At 43.3% G+C, this 25,807-nt stretch overlaps 1 protein-coding gene across 1 annotated transcript in view; it reads left to right on the top strand.

Annotated features, from left to right (window-relative positions):
• Adgrf4 (adhesion G protein-coupled receptor F4) overlaps window positions 1-13,888 on the top strand; it is a 29,590-nt gene extending 15,702 nt beyond the window's left edge. Inside the window, exons 5-10 of the mRNA XM_041656592.1 lie at window positions 197-469; window positions 2,045-3,421; window positions 7,108-7,149; window positions 7,864-7,907; window positions 8,960-9,016; window positions 13,264-13,888. Coding sequence (XP_041512526.1) covers window positions 197-469; window positions 2,045-3,421; window positions 7,108-7,149; window positions 7,864-7,907; window positions 8,960-8,972 — 1,749 coding nt within the window. The 3' untranslated portion in view covers window positions 8,973-9,016; window positions 13,264-13,888. The remainder of the gene's footprint in view (window positions 1-196; window positions 470-2,044; window positions 3,422-7,107; window positions 7,150-7,863; window positions 7,908-8,959; window positions 9,017-13,263) is intronic.
• The last annotated feature ends 11,919 nt before the right edge of the window (window positions 13,889-25,807 follow it).

Raw genomic sequence — 25,807 nt, 5'->3', positions numbered from 1 at the left:
AAATTCCAGAAAGGTTCACTAGTCTGCTCTGTGGGAATTTTGGTGGCAGCCAGGGCTCCCGTGACTGCCTTAAATTATTCTGAGCAAGCGAGCTCTTTCCAGGGCCACCTTGTCTATCTGTTTTCCCCACAGAGATTGTTGTGGTTTAGTTCCTTTCAGCTAATGCATGTTGGCTTCTCATTTTTTTTCCCCACAGGGTGCAAATCCTGCAGCTAGCCTTTCCATGGCATCGTCTTCCCTTTTCCCCATGAACTTAGTGGACAGCAAGGCACAGCACCATATTGGGGATGTCTTTCAAGGAATCCACAAGTACTGCCCCGAGGACTACGTCTGCATAGTCGACCCTGTGAAGTCCTCCAAAGTTACGTCTGGAAATATCGCATTTGTGGTAGAGTTATTAAAAAACATCTCCACAGGCTTGCAGACTTTGGACGGACAACATGGGAATGTGACTCACGAGAAAATGAAGGTACTCAAGAAATTAATTTCATTAAACACGAGACGCACTTTTTTTTTAAAAATCAAATCTTGCTATTTTTAACAGTTTCAAGTGTTCTTTCCAGCAGCAGACATTTCTGTTCAGCTTTCTGTGTTAACACATTCTTCTTTATAAAAAAGTTAGGCTGTGAACGCATAGTGACGGCCTACACGAAGTCTACCCTAGGAGATCACGTTGTTTGATTCTGCATTTTTAGAAGGGAGTTGCAACAGTAGTTAGTATCAGTGTGTTAAACAAAGTCAAACGTTTTCCCTTAGGATGGGTCTTTTGGTTTCTGGTTTTGAGATACGGTCTCATGGAGCCCAGGCTAGCTTCAAACTTCCTCTACAGCTAAGCCTGACCTTGCACTTCTGATTCTCCTGCCTCCACATCCCTCCGCCTGGGATTTCAGATGAACATCACTCCATCTAGTCTTTGCTGTGTTGGGAAGGGGACCCAGGCTTTCATGGATGTTGAGAAAACAGTCTCCTAGCTGAGGTCAATTCCAGCAAGACCTGGTCATCTTCTCAGGGATTCTATTGTGTTCACAAGCACTGGTATTTATCATTAAAGGGAGGGATATAGGGATGTGATATATATATATATAATATTTCTCAAACCTATCATGGAATTCACATATACTTCCTTCCAAAAACAATTTTTTACATTTAATGGAACTTGAGTTCTATATTCTGTACTGCGAGGATCTTCCTCAGATGCAATAATAATGTTTAGATAAACATGTATAATATATGATATATATGCATATATCATATATATTTTTCAAAAGATTTATTTTTATGTGTTTGAGTGTTTCGCTTGCATGTATGTATATATACAATGTATGTTTGATGCCTTCTGAGGCCAGAACTGGAACTGATGTCACAGATGGCTGTGAGCTGCCATATGGGTGCTGAAAACTGATTTTGGGTCAGTTCCTACAGTCTTACTTAGGCTTTCTATTCCTGTGATGAAACACTGTGACCACAAATCAATTGGAGAGGAAAAAGTTTATTTAGCTTATACTGCTTCCATATCATAGGCCATCATTTGAAGGAAGTCAAGGCAGGAACTCAAGTAGGGCAGGAATCTGGAGGCAGGAGCTGATGCAGAGGCCAGGGAGGGGTACTGTCTAATGGTTTGCTTCCCGTGGCTTGCTCAGCCTGCTTTCTTATAGAACCCACGACTATCAGCTCAGGAATGGCATCACCCACAATGGGCTGGGCTCTCGCGCATCAATCACTAACTAAGAAAATGTTCTACGGTTGGATCTATTGAAGCATATTTTCCAACTGAGGTTTCCTACTTTTAGATTATGATTCTAGCTTGTGTCAAGTTGACATAAAACTAGCCAGACCAACTGCTGAGAGTATCTCTATTTTTAATACTAAAATAATATTGTTTATATCCTTTGAATTTTCTTCCATTAGCATTCGTCATGCACAATCACAGTGCACAGTGAATTTGAAGAGGCCAGTATCAGACGAGATGAAATAATTAGATCTGCCAAAGTTTTGGGTTTTAGAAACTAACTCTTTTACACTAACAGGCCTGTTTCCTTTGCAGAACTATGGAAAAATGGCCAACCACATCCTTAACAAGACTGCCATTTCAAATTGGGCTTTCATTCCTAATAAAAATGCCAGCTCAGATTTGTTGGAGTCAGTGAACTCCTTCGCCAAGAAACTCCAAATCCACGGTGAATCTGAGAGCATTGTCAATGAACTCTTCATTCAGACGAAAGGTGCCCACATCTATCGCAACAGCTCTGAGAACAGTTTCAACCTCTCCATGCCTGTGACCGATGACACAGAAGATGCCCTAGTACTGATAGAAATTCCCAGGCAAGCACTACGTGAGCTGCCGTCCAACGTCTCCCAAGCCATCGGCATAGCTTTTCCAACGTTGGGGGCCATTCTGAAAGAAGCCCATGGGCCAAATGTCAATCTCCCAAAGCCTGTAAATGGTCTGATCTTGTCACTGGTTTTGCCAGAAAATCTGAAAGAAATCATACTCACCTTTGATAAGATCAATAAATCCCAGAGCGCCAGCAGCCGGTGTGTTGGCTGGCATTCTGAGAAAAGGCAGTGGGACGAGAGCCCATGTAAAATGGTGTCAGATACCGGAGGCGCCGTGAACTGCCATTGTAAATGCAACAGAACAGTGATGTCTTTCTCCATTCTCATGTCATCCAAACCTGTAAGGGACAAGGTTCTGAACTATATCACTTTCGTTGGGCTCAGCGTCTCCATCTTTAGCTTGGCGCTCTGCCTGGTCATCGAAGCTGTGGTTTGGTCCCGGGTGGTTGTGACCGAGATATCCTACATGCGCCATGTGTGCATCGTGAACATTGCAGTGTCCCTCCTGACTGCGAACGTGTGGTTCATCATTGGCTCCAATGGATATGTTCGGGAGGACCACAAGTGGTGTGTGGCTGTGACATTTTTCAGTCACTTCTTCTTCCTGTCCCTGTTCTTCTGGATGCTCTTCAAAGCGCTGCTCATAGTCTATGGAATCTTGGTTGTTTTCCGCCGGATAATGAAGTCTCGTATGATGGCCATAGGCTTTCTCGTTGGCTATGGGTGTCCTCTGGTGATTGCTGTCATTACAGTTACTGTCACTGGGCCCAGGGAAGGTTACATCAGAGACGATGCCTGTTGGCTTAATTGGAACAAAACTAAAGCCCTTTTTGCGTTTGCCATCCCAGCCTTGGCCATTGTTGCTGTGAATCTCCTTGTGGTTCTGGCAGTTGCTATCAATACTCAGAGGCCTTTGATGGGCAGTTCAAAATCTCAGGATATGGCCATAGTTTTCAGGATCAGCAAAAATGTTGCCATCCTCACCCCGCTGCTGGGACTGACCTGGGGTTTTGGTCTAGCAACCTTGCTAGAAGGCACACATCTGGTATTTCATATAATCTTTGCCTTGCTCAATGCTTTCCAGGTAAGTTCAATAAGGCAGATTTGCTTTGTGTTTCTGGCTAGACATCAAGGCATGGGGGCTGTGATTTATTTACTGTTAAAGGATACCAAGTGTTCTTTCTATATTCCAGGGGTGTCTAAGCATAGCATATCCCACCTAGATTGGCATGTTTTCCTACTTAAAGTAACTATTTATTGTGTGCACACTCTGTCCATGTATGTGGGGAGCCATATGCATGCCACAGAACATATGTGGAGGTCAGAGGACAGCTTATAGGAGTCACTTCTTTTTCCTCACCGTGCAGAACCTGGAGATTGAACTCAGGTCAGGCTTGGTGGCAAGAGTCTTCACTTGCTGAGTCACCTCACTTGGTACCTTTCCCCCCGTCTTTTAAAAAAGGATTGTTTTTGAGATAAGATCTCACTCTGTAGCCAGTGTGACCTAAAACTTGTAGCTGTCTGCCTGTCTCAGGCTCCCGTGTGCTGAGGTTATAGGTGTGATTTGATATGCTTGACCACCGATAATGTTGGGGTCAGTTGACCAGGCTGGTGGGAGGGGCCTGTCCTTCTTTCTCTCTCACTTACTCTGAGTCTTTCCTATCATGTCCACAACTAGTCTTCTCACATTGATGACTGTCCTTTGGTCATGGATGTCAAAGGTTGCTCCTTGATCAAAATAGGCGTAATGCCGTCCTTCTCCAGGGAACTCAGCAAAATAGACATTTTCTGTAGCCCAGAGAGAGGTCCTTCACGTTGGAAGTTGACCAGTTAGAAATTCTTATAATTCTTTCTTTCCATTTCTTGTGGAATAAAAGTTAGTTACTATTTATATCTAGATATAGTCCTATGTTATCTGATCTTGGGAAGGCCATTTTTTTCCAGATCTCAACTTTTCTCACCTGGCGAGATATGGATTTGGATTGGAATGATCTCTGTTGTATTTTCCCCCACACACGCTCTGACAAGATGGTCCCTCTTGTTCTAAGCTTGCCTTTCGGGGACCCTATCATTTAATCAGATTGCATTCCCTACCTATGAGTCATAGAAAACTTGGCGGGCTGATAGTCTTAATTACACTTTTAATCAGGACTTGGAAAACTCAGGCTTCTGCCTGTTTGTGTAAATAGGGTTTTACTGGCACACAGCCATGCCTGTTTTTTCTCATAATTTTCTTGTAGCCGACGCTGAGCTGTGATGGCACATTTGAGAGGTTGCAGCAGAGGGGAAGGCTGGCAAAGGGCAAAGATTTCCGGTCTGGGGAAAGTTTCCCACTTTCACTCTAAATGCTGTAACTGTCCAACAAAACAGCCTTCCTGTTGGCTTGTCAGGCATGGCCCAAGGAGCCAACCAGGTACAGACTTTACAGACTCGCCAGCTGCGGCCGCTCGTGTATCTTACACATTTTCTTAAATAGTTATGTGGTCGTAAAGAGGAAACACAGACTTCAGCCTTTGTTTTCTTGAACTCAAAAATCGTGATTGCCTTAAGTTAAAAGTTTCTTCCTTATTTTATTTTATACACCTGGATATTTTGTCTGCATGCATATCTTTATGTTATGTGCATACAGTGCCCAAGGAGGTCGGAAGTGGGCATACAATCCCCTGGGTTGGAGTTACAAATGGTTGTGAGCTATCATGTGGGTGCACAAGTCCTCTGCAAGAGCAACAAGAGCTCCTAACTGCTGAGTATTCTTTCTGAATCCCCATTCTGTTTTATTTTTGAGAGGTCTTACTTTTTAGGCCTGGCTTGCCTTAAACTCGTAGTGATTCTCCTGCCTCAGCCTCCTGAGTGATGGGATTCAGGTGTGAGCCATCATCTGTGGCTAATTTTCCCACTCTGGAAATTAGTAACTAATAACTTCCCTCCCCTCCCCTCCCCTCCCCTCCCTTCCCCTCCCCTCCTATCCCCTCTTCTCCTCCCCTCCCCTTCCCTTCCCTCCCTTCTCCTCCCTGCCTCTCCTCTCTTCTTCCCTCCTCTCCTCTCTTTCCTCTCTGCTCTCCTTTCCTATCTTCTTTTCTCCCCTCCCCTTTTCTCTCTTCTCCCCTCCCTTCCTCTCCTCTCTTCCTTTCTTCCCCTCTTCTCCCCTCTTCCCTCTCCCCTCCCCTCTCTCTATTCCTTTCCTTCCCCCTCCCCTGTTCTCTTCACCTCCCTCCTTCACTGTCCCCCTCTTTTCTTTCTGGTGCTGGGAACCAAACCCAGGCCCCATACAAGCTATACCAGTAGTTACCATGGAACTGCAGTTCCTTCCCTCATCTTTTTTCTTTGTGACTTAATTAAACCTTAGGAATAGTTTATCTGTATTTTCTCTTCAGAACACTTATATTTCTCTTTTATTCATAGATAATGCTAAAAACACCTTTGGTTTTGCTAAATTCTCTTTTCTTAGCTAGAATTCCCTGTGACTTACATTTAATATTTCATTGTCACCTGATCAGGTTTTCTTTGCAGCAAAACTGTCTGAGAAAAGGTTCTCCCAGCTTCCAGGTCTTTGTAGTTTTCATTTACTTTTGCTAAAAAATTCTACCATCTCAGAGTCCATGGTTGATTATTCACAAAATGTTTACCCCAATTCAAAACAGGACACAAGTTTCATTTCTTTAAAGATTAGTTCTCTGCTTCTCTGGTTGTGATTTTTTGAATGACCAGATTCCATGTCATGTATACCTGTCATCCTGAGAACGACTCAACAATTTAATACTTGAGATGAAATTATGGGACTGAATCCACATTTTAGGAATTGTTCTTGTCACTGTCATAAGACGCCAGACCCAAGAAACTCAAGAAAAGAAGGCATCTATTTCAGTTCTTAGTTTCGTGGTAGCGGGTGTGGGGTGGTAGTATGGGAGCTGTGGCTTAGGTCTTGATGTCAAGAGCTTGTGCCATCTTATGTGGCTGAGGAAGAAGAAAGCTCAGGCTGGAACCTGGTTTGGCTACAGACTTCTCACTTCCTGCCATACATCTGTACATTAGGTCTCACACACAAAAAGTTCCACATTATCTCACAACAGCATCAGCAGGTGGAGACTAGGTGTTCAAACACATGAGCTGATGGAGGACGCTTCTCATTCAAACAATACAGTAAGGTTGAAAACTCTTTTTACATCATTGGACATTCAATAGGCATCAATAACCCATGTGCACAAGTTCATGAGGCTGATCCTCATTGCCAGGGAAGAAGGTAGATTAAAAAAAAAGACCCATCAATGTTTATTTCATTAATTTAAAATATGTATTATTCTTCCACCCCTGTTCATTTGTATCTGTGCGCACACATGTATATCCTGTATGTGGAGTGAGAGCTCAACATACCAGGGTTATTTTCTCTAATCCCACCACTTGGATTCTAGGGGTCAAACTCCAGTCTTGAGCCTTTGTGGCAAGTGCATTTACCTTCTGTGTCACCTTGCTGGCCCATTTTATTTTATTTATCTTAGAAATGGGTCTTGCTAAGCTACTCAGGCTTGTCTAGAACTCATTATACATATAGTTGGCCTTGAACTAGAGATCCTCCTTCCTCTGCCTCCCAAGAGTTAGGAATACAGATCTGTACCACCATGCCAGGCTCTGCCAATGCATGTCCATCTGCGTCAGTGGAAATGGATTTCTAATGTCCAGGCACTGTTCAGGGGTCAGAAGAGTAAGATTAAAATAACACCAGGATGCTGCTCAGAAAGTTTTCCTTAATGATTTTGTTGAATTTTACTACAGGGCTTTTTCATCCTGGTGTTCGGCACAATTATGGATTACAAGGTAATTTGAATTTGTTTCATTCATTGCCAGATAATTTCCTGTGGCCGAGGGAATCAGGAGGGTGAAATAGTTTTAACCGGAGTCTAGGGTTGCTGAATGAGTACAGCTCAGGGAAATAGGGAGCGGGCCTGCTTTTCGTCCCGCCCGGCTCCAGCATGGCTAGCTTTACACCTGAAATAACAACACACAAATTGTATTCATTTAAACACTGCCTGGCCCATTATATCTAGCCTCTTCTTGGATAACGCTCATATCTTGATTAACCCATTTCTATTAATGTGTGTAGCACCACGAGGTGGTAGCTTCTCGGGAAGATTCTAACCTGCATCCATCTTGGAGAGGAGAGCTATTGCGTCTGCCCCATTTCCTTCTTCCCAGCATTCTGTTCTGTCTACTCCGTGGCAGCAACTATGAGGAAGGAAGACGAGAATGTTCTACTCTCTCTGCTTGCTTATTGCCATGAGGAGCAGAGATTGCATGAGGATATTGTTGGGAAAAAGAACAGAAACCATGGCTACAATTTGAAAATAGTTCTGTTGTTGTTAATATCACACTTCAACTTTTATCCCAAAGCTTTCTGGGTGCACGGCTGAACCACCTAATGTTGCTCTGGTCGGACTCCCTGGTATAAAAGTTCTAGAACATGTGTCTGGACTTTGGAATGCCGCTGCTTCCCCTGACGCCTATGAATCACTGACTGTCATTGCTTTTCAGATAAGGGATGCTCTGAGGATGAGGGGAAGTCGAGAGCAGCAGAGGTAAGGTTCCTCCTTCCAGTGACAGACTGATGGGTCAGTGTCCTCATGCATGCAGAGATGGGTGCCATAGTCCAGAACTCAGAATTTGTTAGCAAAATTACTCTTTTTTCTTTCTCATTTTACAAAGACAGAGAGAATCAGAAGATACCTTTCAGGGGAATTTTGCATGTGTGTACATTTTTAGCTTGGCATGAGGCCATTGAGATTAACCCCGGACCAGTGGTTTATAAAAAGTGGGAGCTAGGAAATGAGAAAGTTTAACCCACTCATTTTACCGGTGAGGAGTGTAGCTGAGAGTTGTGTGCAAGATCACCCATCTTATTAGAAGTAGAATCATTGCCAGGAGGAAATGCCAACCAAAGCCTGCCCACCCTCCAGGTGTGGGACTCTTTCCAGTAGACCACACTTCCATGGACTAGAGTAACTGTATATGTACTGACTGTAACGAAGACTTTGGAGTTGGCAATCTGTCTTTGAAAATTTGACGAGACCAGCCTGGTCTACAAGAGCTAGTTCCAGGACAGGCTCCAAAACCACAGAGAAACCCTGTCTCGAAAAAACCAAAAAAAAAAAAAAAAGAAAATTTGACCGAGTGCCAAATTTTCTGAATCTGCTAAAATTTATTTGTTCAACCAGTATATTCTTCCTCTGAGCTTTAGAAACAATCTTTCTAGATGCATTGAGACACACTATCTACGGATGCTTCCAAGTGTGACTTTTAGTATCACAGTTCATTAATTTTAAGACAGAAATTTTCTTTACCATTATTTAACATCTCTTAAGTTAAACATATACCACCTAGCCAATTAATATACTGTGTCTTAACCAACTTTATGTAAAAAAACAAAACAACGACAATGAAGTCACCCTTAATATTGCATTCAGTAAAATGCAGTAATTCTATTCTTTATGGCTATATCAATTTGGATATTTCTCTGGGGCTTCATTCTCACACTGTTATCTTTAGGCAGCCCGCACGTTAATCTATAAGTATGCATAGTTTTGACAGTATCATCGCTCATTGACAACTCTGTTATTTTCACCCAATTTAGAAGGCATCGTTAACTCCAGTCAATGGATCCAAAGTACTGAGTCGCTGAGACTAAAATGTAAGTATTGAACACTCAGGTAGAAACTGTACTTCCAGGCGCCGCTGAAGCCCTCGTGAGCATGTCTTAGATGAGAGGGAATAGAACAGACAGCAGGACTATCAGAAGAGGGGTACTTCTCTACCGCCCAGCACAAAAGTGAGCACAGGGACAGTGGCAGCTGAGTTTCTATGACCAGACCTCAACCATATGGCCTTGGCGAGGAGATGCTGTGACCTCGTTTGTGCTCATAGATGGTGCGCTGAGCCATTTGCCAAGCTCACACATCTTATTTCCCCTCTAACCTTTTTATTTTCTTTATTAGTAAATCTGTTCTGTGATAGTTTCATACTTGTCATCAATGAATTCTGACCGCTGCCACCTACTTCCTTCCTATCCTTCCGCCCATCTTCATTTGTCCCCACAAAATTCTGTCTCATGTTCAGGTCTATTTGCTTTGTCTTCTGACCCGCCAAGTTCAACTAGGGCTGACTATGACCATGGGTTTGGAGCTGATGGAGCCTGCTGGGCTCAGCAGTGATCACACAATAGAAGACCGTGATTCCCTCCCTTCCAGAATCTATTACTAACCAGCAGTCCAGAGGCAAAGGGTGGGGCATCATTAGTCCCTCACCTTTCCATGACTGACTGTGGATAGGGCCTCTCCAAGTGTAAGCATCTACAGTTATCATGAGCTGATGATTGCGATGGCCTCTAGAGACATCTAGACTGCAGAGAATGGCATCTTGCAGATCTCCCCCCCCCCATCTTCCACAGTGCATCCCAAGCCTTAGAGATGGTGGTGTCCATGTCTCTTGAGAGTTGAGCCCGCTACTGTTGCTTGTTTTCTGCTTCTTGGGAGCTGCTAGTCTCTGCATTCATTGCTGTTCATTGCTCAAGAAGGACTTAGTTCCTTCTTGTGAATTGATTTTGGCACTAATAGAAACTCTGCTGCCCAGACAAAAGCATTGATTGATTAAAGTCGCAAAGCAATGGGCAGACGTGCCTCTCCCCAGTGAAGCTGGGCCTAGAATCATTCCTAAGAGGGTATGAGTGTCCATGTGGCAGTTACCTGCTTATTCACAGTTGACCCCTGAGATTTATTTCTATACAAGTGAAATTGGGGGAGGGGCGGACAAATTAGGCAGTCACAAGGAAGTGATTAAGTCACAAAACAGCAGTCAGAAACGGCCACTAAGTAATAGCACGTAGAGGATACACAGGCTCGTATCAGACCTCTTCTTGGAGAAGGTACCATGGCCCTTCCACATGTACATAGCTGAGTGTGACTGTATTCCATCACCTGGCCATGTCTTCTTTTATGTGTTTTTTTTTCTTTTCTTTTTGACGTATGGCTCAGGCAGGGGTTTGAAGCAATTTAGTGGAGGAAACAAAAATACTGTGAATTAGAAGAAATCTCGTAAAGTTTCTGGCATTACAAATCCTACAGACTTGATGTACTGGTGTGGGACCTGGACACAGGGTCCCAGGAAAAGGGAGAGAGAAAAGGCTGAAGGGAAAAAGTCATCTCTGCAGACTAACAGGCATGGAGTGCTGGGAAGCAAAAGACGGACGATGCTGTCATGTCATTTGGTCTAGTTTAACTTCTGTTGCCTTGAGAAAATATACTAACACAGTTTAGGAGCCGGGCGGTGGGTGGTGGCGCACGCCTTTAATCCCAGCACTCGGGAGGCAGAGGCAGGCGGATCTCTGTGAGTTCGAGACCAGCCTGAACTACAAGCCTGAACTACAGGACAGGCTCCAAAAACAAAACAAAACAAACAAAACAAAAAGAACACAATGTAGGGGAGAAGTCATTTATTGGTTTAGGTTAGAGTTCATTATTTTGAGGAAGTAAGGTAGGAGTTTCAAACCTCATATCCACAGTCAAGAGCAGAGAGACAAAAACATGGATGCTTGCTTGCTCTGTGCTAGCTTTCTCCCCTTTTTGCTCTCCAGGCTCACGTGCCTACAGAATGGGCAGTCCACAGTGGGCTGAGTATTCATATATAAATCAACAATCAAGGCAAAGTCTTGTAGATTTGCCCACAGGCCCATCTGAGCTAGATAATACTGCATTAAGCCTCCCTTCCCAGGTGATCCGATTCTAGGCTGTGTGGAGACCTGACACACCTAGTTAAAACCATCCCGCACCGTCTGAGGGTTTTATTGCTGTGAAGAAACACCGTTACCATGGCAACTCTTACAAAGGAAAACATTTAACTGGGACTCACAGTTCAGAGGTTTAGTCTGTTGTCAGCATGGCAGGAAGCAAGGCAGCATGCAGGCAGACCTGGTGCTGGAGAAGAAGCTGAGAGTTCTGCACCCAGATCTGCAGGAAGCAGGAAGTGACTACCACATTGGGCATGGCTTAAGCATCTGAGACCTCGAAGTCCACCTAGTGATACATCTCCTTCCTTCAACAAAGCCACATCTACTCCAAAAAAGGCCATACCTCCTAATAGTGCCACTCCCTATAGGCTTATGGAGGCCATTTATTTATTTATTAAAGATTTCTGCCTCCTCCCCGCCACTGCTTCCCATTTCCCTTCCCCTCCCCCAATCAAGTCCCCCTCCCTCATCAGCCCGAAGAGCAGTCAGGGTTCCCTGCACTGGGGGAAGTCCAAGGACCACCCACCTCCTTCCAGGTCTAGTTAGGTGAGCATCCAAACTGCCTAGGCTCCCACAAAGCCAGTACGTGCAGTAGGATCAAAACCCAGTGCCATTGTTCTTGACTTCTCAGCAGTCCTCATTGTCTGCTATGTTCAGCAGGGCTTACGTCTGTCCTGCACCCAAACTGGGAAGTTGGGAGTGTACTGTCAGCAAAGGCCGCTCTCTGTTGTTATTTGATTTTCAGTTCTATTTTTGGACTTAAAAGGTAGATGATGAGCCGAGTTTTGAATCTTTTTGGCATGTGCTCTGCGGGCGTCTCTCTCCCTATTGAGTTTTCTCAATCATTGGGCCGTGAATTTACACCTATACATACATGGTATTAAAAAGACTCTGGAATAGCAGTTGGTGTCGTGGCAGAAAAAGGGACCAAATAAGCAAGCATTCGTGTAGAGGGACAGGAAAGTCACAGTAGGTGAAAATTTGAAGTCCGGAAAGGAGATTTGGTGGCATAGGGGCGAGAGGGAGGAAGTGGGGGATGTCAGGTGGGAGTGTCTTTCAACAAAGAGAGTCCCAACCACAGTAAGATTCTGGTTGTTTTTTGGTGTGTACAAGGTAGGAGTGTAGACCAGTCATGGTGAAGCCATGCAGAAAAGGCAGTATTGGTTGCTCTTAACCGGCATGCTGGGTCATAGACTAAACAGTAGTCGAGCTCCGGTAGTCAGACGTTAGGACTGGATTTGGGATGAGAGAGGGGCACTTAGGTCATGGAGGCTGCCTTTATCCCACCCAGTGATCTCAGGTCAAGATTGGGGCTACATACAGAATGGCAGCAGCTCTGTCCCTGAGGCCCGTGGTGAGGAAGGACTGCAGAGACCTGAACTGCAGGGTAATTTGGTTCAGGGGTGGATTCTGAATGGCAGATCTCGTCAGAGAAGACACAGAGGTGAACCTTATTCTTATGGAGGCCAGAGCTGCACAGTGCCCCCTGCTGTTCACACCTGCAGCAGGCCTTGAAACACAGTGATCCTCTGACCTTAGGGAGAGTTCCTCCGTGGCAGTTTGCTTAAGCCCCAAGCGCTCCTAAAAGGAGCCAGGGTTCATTTCCCTATGGAAATAAGATTCATGAGCAAAAAATAGAAGAAAACGATGCAAATGTGAGTTCAGATCCCTAGAGTCCTTCTAAAGACTAACTGGGGACTGGGAAGAGCAACGTGGGTTCTTAGTTCATTTTATGATCCAGGAATCAGGACAACACAGGCAGGGAGCAGCCTTGCTGCTGTGAGATATACGGGCAAGTCGATCTCATTTCCTCCTCTGTTAATCATGGTATAGATATAATAGCACATTTTTTTCCAGGATGGTTTCAGGATAAACAAAATAATTCACCTAGTGCAGTGGTTCTCAACTTTCCTATGGTTGCGACCCTTTAATACAGTTCCTCATCTTGTAGTGACCCCTCCAACCATAAAATTATGTCGCTGCTACTTAATAACTGTAATTTTGCTTCCGTTATGAATTGTAATGTAAACATCTGATTTTTTACCCTAAGGGGTCGCGACCCACAGGTTGAGAACCTCTGCCCTGAATCAAATTAAGTTTTTAGAAATGCCAGCTATCATTCTATGTACCAAAAAGTGCTCCATCTTCTTGTCCAGATGGCTTATTTCTCGGAGATGCCTTGCATGCTGGGATGGAGAAAGGCTCCAAGAGAAGGAAGAACAAAAAAACCATAGCTGGAATAAAGCGACATCCTCTTCCAGCCAGGAGCATTACCTCAGTTGGAAACCAGCTGAGGCTCACAGTGGAGGAGCGGGATTTTCCAAAGACTGGCCTGTTGGCTCTGATTGGACAAAGACTGGTATTTGTTCACGTGGTCAAGAGTCACCCTCCATCTGCAAAGCCTTGAGTGGTCTCCTTGGTGAGCCCACAGCTGCCTGCGGATTGTCTGCTTTCATCCCCCAAGCTTCTCTGTTGCCCTGGACCCAGAAAAACTTGCACTGAGGGAATCCTGGGGTTCTGGAGGATTCAGGTCAGATCCAGTGTCGGTGGCAGGGTTAAAGGTCAAATGTGAAGGATAGTGTATCTACTCTGCAGTTTGTTCATGTTCAGTTTCCCCCAAATAGGAAAAGAACATTGGGTGGCTGTTCTGTGTGCTTATTATTTTAATCCTTGAGTTAGACAACCTGGCTTGTAGGACCTTCGCTTCTTCTTCTGTGAGACAGACACGGTTCTTACTATTGATAAGTGGATGTGTTTATGACTGTTTCTTTTTAAACAACTGTAAATAAAGAAAATTTGGGTTATTATTTTTAGAAATAAAAATAAGATACATTTACTTTCCCTAACCTGTTCGTGTGCGTTCTCACTCAAGAAGGGCTTTTCCAGTGAGAACACAATATTCATGGATATCAGCGGGGTAGTCTTCTCAGCTCATGGGTTAAGTCTGGGAAGGCTGATATTGCAGCTTTGCAATGGTTTGGTAAATGGCAGCCCTCTGGACCGGCCTTCAGACTGAAGACATCATTAGGACTAGAGATGGCCCTATGTGTGGGTCATTTGGTCATCTTGTTTTTTGTATTACAAAATACTTAGTAACTGTAAGTGAAAACTACCGAACTCAACCTCTCCTTGGTTAAAGAGAAAGGTTATTAAGGATCAAATTACCAAGGCTGTCTCTTGTGGGGGGGGGTCAGTGAGAGGAGCAAAATGGTAGAAAAACAATTAGATTTTATATGATAGCAGTGTCCTTGAGGTGATACAGGCTTTTGAGATGACCGGGAACTAGGAAGTTGACAGATTTAGGGGAGGTTTTTTAAGGTTGGTTTAAGGGAGGTCTATGACATTGTCACCAGCACTGCCATTTTGGGAGCTTCTTTGGATCTAACAGTAACTATCTCTGCAGGATTACAGTCAAAACTTTAGATTTGGTTTAGAAACAAAACTGGTTTCACACCAAAGGTTATTATAGAATGATAAATCATTCCCTTCTGGTATTGTTAAAACATTCTTTGAAGGAGGCTGGAGAGATAGTTAATGGATAAAGACACTTGTCACCAAGCTTGATTACCTGCGTTTGGTTTCCAGAATCTACATGGGGGAAGGAGAGGGCCAACTCCAGCAAGGTGTTCTCTGACTCCACATGTGAGAGTACACACACATACACGTGCACACACACGCATGCACACATATGCGTGCACACCACCCCCCACATGCACACACATACTCATACACACAAACACACATGCACATGCATGCACACAAGCACACGCACATACACACAAGCATGCATGCACACACATATACATGCACACACACTGGCACACACAAAATTAAAAAATAAAAGGTACTTTTAAAAGGTCTTCAGTGAGGTACGTGTTTAATGCCTATATTTGTAATGTTTCCTGAATGTCAATTTATTGATTGACGTTTCCTGACTCCTCACTCCTACTGCCATGGAAACAACTTTTATTTCTTTCAATATAGAAATCCAGGTAATTATGTAATTTCAGGCCAAATTTGTTTAAATGACTTTACTTTAGTAGACTTACTTGGTACATAAATCCCACAGTAAATATGGCCCTTTCTTTTGTAGTTGATCTGGAGTTTGTTTTGGAGAGCAGCTGCTAATGGTTGCCACTATTGTGAAGTAAGGTCATCGACACTGACACAAAGCAGCACCACCCGGAATGAGTGGGGTGGCGTAGAGTTTGGGATGAACTGAAGGAGCTTCTAGGCAATTAAAATTTGTGTGTGTGTGTGTGTGTGTGTGTATGTGTTCATCTGTATGTGCGTGCTTCTGTCTATATATGTATATTTGTACGTTTATATGGTATGTCCATTTGTGCATCTTTGTGTACGTATATGTACAAATATGTGTACATATGCATGTGTATATACACCTGTGTATGCGTGTGCATTTGTATGTATGCATATGTGTATGTGGTATATACATGCCTGTGTGTATGTGCATAAGTATGTTTATGTGTAGGTATATGTATGTGAATGCACATGTATGTGTATAGTATAAATTGCAAATGTATATGCTTATGTTTCTAAGACTATGCAAATGTTGTATATGTATATGTGTATATAGGTATTCATTTGCTTTCATGCGTATATATGTGCATGATACATGTGATGCATTTTAATTTATAACTATATGTATAAATTATAATGTACATGCATGTGTGTTCCTATCTCTTTTTCTATCTAATATTGGTCAAAAGTCTGTCAGTTTTCCTGACTCCCACACTTTCTCTAAAGCCCCACCCCTTTCACATAAGCTGCCTGCTGTCCTCCATTGCTGAATATGGAACCTTTCTCAGACCTTTTTTTCCAAAAGCTTTCTCTCTTCTTCGTCGCCATGCCTTCTTTTAAGCAGGTGCTGGGTGTACAAACTGAGGAAATGACCACCCAAGGCGTGGTTTGAAGGGAAGGTTTCTATTGTAGAGATGGGGGAGAGTACATCCAGAGGCATCCGGAAGAGTTCAGAGCAGGGAGTGAAGGTAGTAAGGTAAACATGGCAACAGAGTAAACTAGGCCATGAGAGGAGGGTAGAGGGATAACAAGAGAGGAGGATCGGAAGGGGAAATAGAGAGGGGGTCACGATGGAGCCAAGAGAGAAGATGGCCAAAATGGCATGCGTATAGGAGGAATAAGAAGCTGGGAGAAGGGAAGCTCATGAGCTGAACAAGTTTAGGGTAGGGGTGGGGTGAGAAGAGTTGAGGGGAACCACAGGTACTGAGTGAGCCTGGAGGCATGAGGACACCTGGAATGAACTAAAACCCAACCGGCTGGGCACACCTGTGAGGCACTTTTCCTTAATTAAATAATATGAAGTGGGAAGACCCAATTTTAACCTAGATGATTTATTATTATTATTATTATTATTATTATTATTATTATTATTATTATTATTTTGAGGTGGGATAATTCACCTTCAGTCCGTGGCATAACTTGCTGGCAACCTGTAGAAAGGACCCAAAGAAGAAAGCTTGTTTTATTACAATTGGCAGTTCCATTGCTTCGCTGGCATTAGAGCCTACTTCTTTGGGATTCTGGAATATACTCAAGACCAGCTGAGACATCAGCCTCAGGGACAGAACTATTGGGGTTTTGGACCTTCATTCTCCAAGTACTATTCCTCTAGAGAACCCTGACTAGTACATAAGCAAGCAGAAAAATGTGGAGGGTCCAATAGCATGGACTAAAGGGGACATTGGTCGGGAGCACGCTGCACAGACTTTTGAATCCTGCTCTGACTCTAGCATCTACGCAGGAGCTTCAGGTATCTTATCCCTGATCAACCCAGCCCTCCTCCCAGGAGTTTCTCTTTCCTGGCAATTGTTTTCTTTGTGTACAGGTGGACTGGATGTGGTTCCGTTCCAACTCTTTAAAACCAAATCCATTTAACCAACCTACTCTGACTGGGGAATATGTCATCATCTCCCGTCTGTATATATAGTTTTTTCTTTAAGAGGTGTGGTTGAAGGTTTGCAACACAAACACTGGATATAGGGCACAACTTTTACTCAATGTTTGATTTCCCAAGCAACTCTTCAAGAGATAGCATAGCGATCTGCCCAGGGAGTGGGGAACTGGTTTGCACAGACTCAGAACACCAGACCAAATGGATAGCTCCCCTGAATGATGCAATCAGGGTGTGGTGCTCACACCCTGCTCACGTCCTACAGCTTCGTTGGGGAAAGACCTGTTCGGATTTCACGTCTCTGGGCAGGATATGATGATTTGTCAAAGCACAGATTGTAGATGATAGACTAACAAAGAATATTGAAACTCCTTAATCAGGAGATGATCAGGTGTGTACAGAATGGTGTCACCCTACTCTACATACAAAGGTGTCTTAAGGCAGTGCATTAATGGGGTATGGAAGGCAAGGAGTGCACTGAACCCCTTAGCTTCTGGGGCCAGGGAATTTGGGGAGGGTAGGTGTCAATTAAACAGCATGAGCCAATGGAAAAGAAGCCAGGATCGGAGACATATACATGAGTATGTCAAGCCTCTAGTGGGTGACTTGGGCAAGTTAACTGATCTACTGTGTCTACTGTTTTATTCTTCTCAAAAATGAATATTCAAATGCCTTATTGGAGTGTGGAAAGAGAAGAAGATGATGGTTCTGGAAATGCCTGCTCCTGTGTATGGCACAGGCAGGACGTTTCAGTAGGGTTATCTTTCCCCATCCTTGTTTGAATGCAGATGAGGGGAGAGGGTGCTCTTCTTCCTTTAGATGTGTTGGCTTTGCATAGCAAGTGAGATGGCAGTCTCTCTCTCTCTCTCTCTCTCTCTCTCTCTCTCTCTCTCTCTCTCTCCCTTTTCATTGCTGGGGATTGGATGCTAGGTTGTGCACATGCTGAAATGTATTTGATGTATATCTCCAGTTCTGACAGGGGAACTAGAGAAAGGAAATTGGTGATTTCTATATAAGGAATTTCATTAGGCCCAAGAGTAAGAGCTAACAAGGATAGGGGTGTGGTCTCTAAGTAGTCTTCTTGTGTTCTGGCTTGGTCACAGGATATTAGTCTTATGCACAGGATCTGTCTTAAGACGGTAAGCAAGAACAGTCAGGACCCTAGCACTGGCTAGTGAATCCATCACGGAACAGCACACTACGGGGGTAAATTCCACTCTCTAGTGTTTTACTAATTTTCTTTCACTGCTGTGACTACGTACCTGACAAGAGCAACTTGCAGAAGGGTCTGTTTTGGATCAGAGTTTGAGGGTGCAGACAGTCTTGGGGGGCCGTCATTAGAACAGGAGCAGGAAGCTAATTTGGTCACATTTCATCTGCAGTCAGGAGGCCAAGAGAGATGAATATTGGCATTTAGCTTTCTATTATTAATGTCTTAGAAAACATATTTACTTTGTATGTGTGTATGTATGTGTATGTGCATGTGTGTGTTTATGTGTGTGTGTGTGTGTTGGAAGAGAATTTTCAGGAGCTGATTCTCTCCTTCCCCCATTGTGGATCCCTGAGATGTATATCAGGTTCTCAGGTTTATCAGCAAGAAGCTTTACTCCATGTGGCAGCGGGTAGGAGGTATGTGAGCAGCTTCGTCCCTTTATGATAGATTGCCGTAAGTTAAGTAGGTTAGAACACGACAAATTTGTTATTTTAAAAATACTTAGAGGCTCTATCTGAGTATCGTATCATTGAACGGATCAAGGGGTCAGCAAATCTGAGCATCTCTGAAGAGGCTGCCGGGGAACCCATTTTCCTCCCTTTTCTGCCTTACAGAGTCCACCCAAGGTCATTGTAGTTGGTTCACCATTTTCAAGTGCCAACATGTTCTGAGTGTGTCCTACACTCAGTCATGACTTCTTCTGTAGGCAAATTTTTTTACTGTCTCATTTTTTCTGCCTCCTCTTCCTCCTTAAAGGATCCCTGTGATTACACAAGGCCAGCCCAGATCACACAGAACAATTGCCCCATACCAGAATCTTTAATTGCATCTGATAAAACAGTCTCCCTTTCCAGGAGAGAAACTTATTCACAATTTCTGGGAAGAAGACATGACCATTTTGGGGGAGGGAGGTGGAGGCTGATATTTATTTCCTACAAAATAAAATTGATATTATAATTTATTTCTTTTTTATCTTATTACAGTTACTTAGTTTGTGTGCATGTGTATACATGTCTCAAGGGTCATGTATATGTCATGAAGCACTTGTAGGGGTCAGAGGACAATTTGCTGGGTTTTTTTTTTTCTTCCCTCAACTCTGTCTGAGGAACTTGGGGATTCAGTCAGCCTCAGCAGCAAGCGCCTTTACCAGTTGAGCTCTCCCCTTGGACCTGTTTTGTTCCTTTGACCCACATGAAATTAACAAATCAGAAAGAAAAATGCAAACGCGCGCACACACACACACACACACACACACACACACACACACACAAATACATGCCAGATATAGCTTCAGGCTTCAGTGCAATGTATGTTCAGTGGTATCATCTATAGGAGGCAATGTTTTGCTGGTTTGTGGCTTTTGTAAATTATTAAGTCAGTTGGTCATATTACTGTGATTGAAGTTCTGGCCCATGATCAATTGTAAATGCTGTAAATTCTTCCTTCCTTCCTTCCTTCCTTCCTTCCTTCCTTCCTTCCTCCCTTTCCTTCCCTTCCTCTCTCTCTCTCTCTCTTTCTTTCTTTCTTTCTTTCTTTCTGATCTGTTGTCTCTAAGACTAAGAGTAAAATCTTTGGTATCACCACATGGTAATCAAGTGTTCTTTCCAAGCTCTTCAAGCTTCTTGCAATTGGGAAAGATTAGTAAGACCCATGAGCATTTAGCTCCTCAGAGCTCTGAGCTAGCACTGACAGTTCTCAGGTGACTTCAGACTTCCCCAGCTATGGCAATAGGTAGAAAGTCAAAGACACTGACTGGTGCTGGTGGGCGGGCTGTGGTAACGGGCAGTCTCTAGAAGTTTGCTACTGGTAGCTTCTGTTGTCCTAAAAAAAAAAAAAGAGAATAAAAGCTCATTGGTTAAGGCAAGTTTGGGGAAGAAATACGGAACCAGAGAATAAAATTAAGGTGAAGAGCTATCTTTTATTCTTTTGGTGGGGAAGAGGAATGTTGTTTTTTGAGATAGGGTCTCTCTGTGTAGCCCTGGCTGTCTTGGAACTCCCTCTGTAGACCAGGCTGGCCCCACACTCAGAGATCCTCCTGTCTCTGCCTCCCAAGTGCTGGGACTAAAGGTGTGCATCACCACCGCCCAGCTTGTTTCAGTCTTTTAAGTAGCCAAGATTACAAATGAGACTTAGGGTGCTCCTTTTGAAGACTGGGGTACTTTGTGACTACTGGGTAACCTAAAGGGGCTGCTTGATTTTGTGGCACATGTTTATTTAAAGAGAATGAAGGGGAATATGATGAATTGGATCTTTATAGAGCTTGTCATTTTTAAAGCTAGAGAGATTAGGACATAATGGGGACATACACAGGATTTACTATGACATGTTAGCCAGCGTAGTATAAATGTCAAGAAAGGATTAGAAAGGAGATGTAAGAATGCATGAACTGTGGGAATCTTTCATTTGGGCCAACCTGAAGCTGGGCCATGGTCACTCACTTTTGGATTAGAATAAACTGACTTTTACTCCCTCCGAGGTGAGAGATGTGTTTTGGGCCAGCAGTTTTGGAATCGGAATGCGGGGAATGGGGTGTTCTTGTCAAGGGAAGGTGTGTTTATAGCCTGATGATGCAAGTTCTTTCTCACTGCACAGGAGGGTGAAGCTTAACCCAAGCATGTCCCTTTTACCCTGTTTCTTTTACTGACGTCTTTTGAAGATTTCTGTAGATGCAGGCATAGTACCAATTGTGCTTCTTCCTCGAACAATGATGTCTGAAGGTATTGTCTGCTCCCAGAACACAGAAGGGCAGAATTTAAATAGGAACTCTGTTACAATACCATAGAGGGAGGGAAAATATCAAACTGTTGATACCTTGCAAAAAAGCGGACACACTTTTATATCATTGTCATGAGAAATAAATTTTTTGTTTGTTTTTTCATGACAGGGTTTCACTGTAGCTTTGGAGCCTATCCTGGAACTAGTTCTTGTAGACCAGGCTGGTCTCAAACTCCCAGAGATCCACCTACTTCTGCCTCCCAAGTGCTGGGATTAACGACATGCACCACCAACCACCTGGCATCATGAGAAATATTACAGGCACCTAGCACAGCAGACTCTGGAGCCCTTTCTCACCAATAGGTGTTCTTGGGTACCCACTACTTGCAGAACTCTAGGTGTAGCCTGTGCCCTTGGAGCAGACTCAGTGAGAAAACAGTGGAAAGTATTTAATATGAAGACAATGGCAGTCCAAAGGACAAAGGCTGGATGACGGAAGATGTTGAAATTTATCTTCTTTTGATATAGGAGAATTTAACTCTCATAACATATTAGGAAGTGAGATCATAAGACGGATTTATTTTAATGTGCTATTTTCCTGTAGGCATTTTGAATTTTAAATTTTATTTTTAAATGGAGATTATGTATATACCATAAGCAGGACCACTAATGTCCCACAATGATAGATTTTTTTAATGCATTTATATTTGGAATACACAGAGGGCTGAATGTTTGTGCTATGCATTTCTGTTTTTGTTGGCAATTTCTAATACCTAGCAAGGGATAGTTGAAGGATTTAGATTCAATGACTCCAGAGCCCTTTGGCCTAGTTTTCTCTTGTGTGTAAGTCTTTCTCTGTCCCACAATCCCTTTTGATACCAATTAGACTGCTGACTGATTGTCAATGATATAGACCCATAGGGGTAGGTCATCTAAATTCATTTGTCCTATTTTAAGAACAAATTATAAGTCACCTCAGTTGGTGGTGTCTAACTCTCCAACTAGCAGAGAGAATATATTAGCAGGAATCAACTCCACTTATTGAACAGGTCAAGTTGCTCTCTGGTGTCCATGGGGACGCTTGAGGAGAGGCCGATCACACCGCGGTGTGTGGAAACGGGATCAATAATGTTCAGTAACTGAGGAAGATTACCAGAAGCCAACGAAGTCTATGAGAGAGGCCGTGCAGATCCCCGCCCAGGACTGTCGACACTTGGCAGGTGATGGAGAAAGTCTAATTGTGGCCACGATGAATCAGTGTATGTGGCCGTCACATCTCCTTTTGCCCTGTTCCATTTTTGGATCAGTATAACTTGCCCAGCAGAGACTGTCTAATTTAAACCCTGACTTACCTGAATCCAAATGAGTCAGAACTTGTAAATAAAACTACCCCAAGGACAGGCGCCGCCTCGTTTTTCTCATAGCCTCTCTTCTCAGAACTGAGTCCTGTATCTTGTTCGTGGGTCAGAGAAAGGGAACACATGACAGGGCTGAATTAGGTGACTGGGGGCAGAAGACACATCACCAAGTCAGAGCGTTTTCCTTGACAAGAGTATGCAACAGGTTACTTAAGATTTACGGCAATACTTATAATCACATACTAATTCTTTAAAAGGGGAGATGATGGGGATTCAGAGATGGCTCAGTGACTTGGAGCACTTGTTGCTGTTGCAGAGGACACAGGTTTGGTTCTAGAACCACCATGGTAACTGACAAACAACTGTAACTCCAGTTCTAGGGGATCCAATGCCTTCTTTTGACCTCTGTGGGCCTCATGCACTTTGCGGTGCACACACACACACACATGTAGGCAGAACACTAATACATAGAAAATAAACCGAAAATATAAAAAATAATTTTTAAAGCAGAGAATACTCAGTGGGTTAAAAGTAAATAAATTAATCAAAAAATTATAAGAGGACAAGAAATTGAGAGGAACATGTAATGGGAAGTCCTGGAGGAGTAGGGGGATGGGGAAGTTGGGGGTAGATATGACTAAGACACAATGTATAAATGAACAAAATTTTCTAAGACAAATAATGAAATTTAAAAAGGGAGAGAATGGCTCAATTTCTTAACATTGGCCAATAACAATAAAGGGTGTGCATGTATGTGGAATTTCCTACATGTACATAGGCATAAATCCATGTACATTTTAGTCCTGCATATTTAACACCCAACCCTGACAACTACTATGCTTTACTTTTAAAAGAACTGTATTCCATGTCCTAAAAACACAAGAACTCACCAAAGCATGGCATTGCGACCTACGAAATGACAATTAACAGCGAGCAGTTAGACAACTTACAAGGCATCAGTTATTCCAGAATCTAGCAGATATTGATTATAGATACCCTGAGTTAGCCACAGTGTGATCAAAATGTTATTGTATAATCTTCTTTAGCTCTGACAATGACTTTATTAGTATTATTTCACTTGCTCTTCACAAACATCTTATACATTAGTCACAAGCAAACTTTTATTTCTAGTTTATTGGTATGGAGTCAGAAGTATATAAAAAGTGTATTTAATATCTAATGGACCACATGTTAAGCTTGATAACTGCCTGCTTCATAAGGAGAAGCATACACGCATTTAAGGGGAGCTTAAAACATTTATAGGAACTTTTGTTAAGCTCAGGAAATAAACAACTCAAAATACCTTCAGGGAGTTCCTGAAGTTGACCAGATTCACTAGGTCCTTCCCTCCAGTAAAGATGGCTGAGAGATACTCTTAGATAAGATGAGCTGGTGTGGGAGAAAGAGATAAGCCAAGCTTCCTGGAAGAGCATCAGACCAACTGAGCTGGCTGCAAAGGGCATGCTTCCTCCCAGTGAGCAGCCTGCAGTGTGCAGTGTGTGTCAGGATGTCAGCTTTCGTGAGCTGTTATCAATGGTGGGTAAGTTTTAGTGATGCAGCTGTCTTTAAGTCATTGCTGCTCCTATAAGTAACCCCCAGGACAACTCATTGGCTCACCAAGTTGGACTTGGTGGTGCCTGTACTTTAGTCTCTTCTTGATTCCGTATCTTAGGTTAGTAAGATACTTCCCAGGTTTAATGCCACACAACGATGTCATAGTTAGTTAGCGTTAGCTGTAAACTTGACAAACCCAGGGTCACTTGGGAAAAGGGAACTGAGGAATTGCCCAGATCAGATTGTCTGTGAGGCATTTTTTGTTTTTAATTGCTTTAGGAGGGTCTAGCCTACTGTGCTGATGCCATCTCCAGGAATGTAGATCTACAATGTGTATGAAAGATGGTTGAGCAAGCCAGAGGGAGCAAACCAGTACTCAGTTTTTCTCTGTTGCATACTTTCTTTTGGGCCGCCAACCAGCTCCCAAATCAAGACATGGAGTCTTAATATTAGTTATGATTGTTCTGCCTTATCTTCTGCTTGTCCCACTAGCTCTTATAGCTTGATTCATTTTGCTTTTCTTTTTCTGTTTTGTCTCAGGGATTTTTCCCTTTCTTTCATTCTGTATGTCTTACTCTGTGTCCTGCTGGTTGGTGACTGCCTGCCTGATTGGACCTGGGAGTCTCCCTCTTTTTCTCCCGTCTCTCATTCTCTCTCTCTTTCTCCTACTTATTCTCTCTGTCCACCAGCCCCACCTATCCCTTTACTGGCTAGCTATTGGCCATTCACCTTTTTATTAGACCAATCAGGTGCCTTAGGTAGGCAAGGTGAAACAGCAATACCTCTTTACATAGTTAAACAAATGCAGCATAAAAAAAACGTAACACATCTTTGCCTAGTTAAAGTAATATTCCATAATATTCCTCCACAGACTCTGCTTCAGTTTATGCCTCCAGATTCCTGCTTGAGTTCCTTCCTTGACTTCCCTTGATGACACACTGTAAAGTATAAGCCGAAATAAATGCTTTCCTCCCCACACTGGTTTTACTTAGTGTTTTATCACAAAAAAAAAAAAAACAAAAACCACAAAACAAACTAATACAGGGTTTGTTCAAATAGTTGTTGATCCGAGGTCCTAAAGAAAGGCTTGAGAAGCTGGCAATGACTCAGCAGTTGTGTTGCTTTGCTGCAGAGCACCTGAATTTGGTCCCGATAGACCCATGCAGATGGTTTACAACCTTTCATAACTACAGCTCCAGGGGATCAGATGGCCTCCTCTGCAGGCACCTACACACACGTGTGTATAACCCCCTCAATTTATACACAATCAAAAATTAGAAAGACATTTAAAAAGAATGGAGTGAAACTTCATAAAGATACGTCCTTTCTTCTGTATTCTGTGAAAGACTGAGAAATCATGTGAATAGATACCTTGGTTACACAGCACAGCATTTTCAGGGTGAGTAACTGCATGATTCTAGCAAAGAGAAGACTCGGAATTGTTCAATTATGCTTTCGTCATGCAGGGAGCACTGATCCTGACACCGGACTGCCCTTGCTCCCCACATTGTTCCTGGACTAGTACAAGCTGAGATTGTTCACAGAGCACTCGGGTGGCACTTGTGTAACCTCTCCACCATTTATGGCAACACCCATTTCCAATAATCATTTCCTGACTCTAAGTCAACAGCAATGGTTATTTTCTCTACTCCCCCTCCGATCTCATGGACACTTGATTTACTTTGCTCTATGATGTGCTTACAAGCAGAGTAGTGTTCCATGCTTTGCTGACTCATTTGCCTGTAATTTCCAGGTCCGTAAGTCTACCCGTGGTGGCTGACAGTTCACAGGGCTCCAGCTGATGTTTGCCCTTTTACCTAAATCCCAAACCCTGAGAGCAAGGGACAGTGAGTGGAAAATATGCAGTGTCAGGAGTGAGGCCAGTGCAGGCCGGCCCTCTCCATGGCTTTCAGTCAAGCCTCCCACTTTTG

The sequence above is a fragment of the Microtus oregoni genome, unplaced genomic scaffold (assembly GCF_018167655.1).
Source record: "Microtus oregoni isolate MIOR12 unplaced genomic scaffold, Mior012 000007F_ref0000211, whole genome shotgun sequence".
NCBI lineage: Eukaryota > Metazoa > Chordata > Mammalia > Rodentia > Cricetidae > Microtus > Microtus oregoni.
Note: the sequence above shows the minus strand (reverse complement) of the source record. Positions and strands in the feature narration are given on the sequence as shown.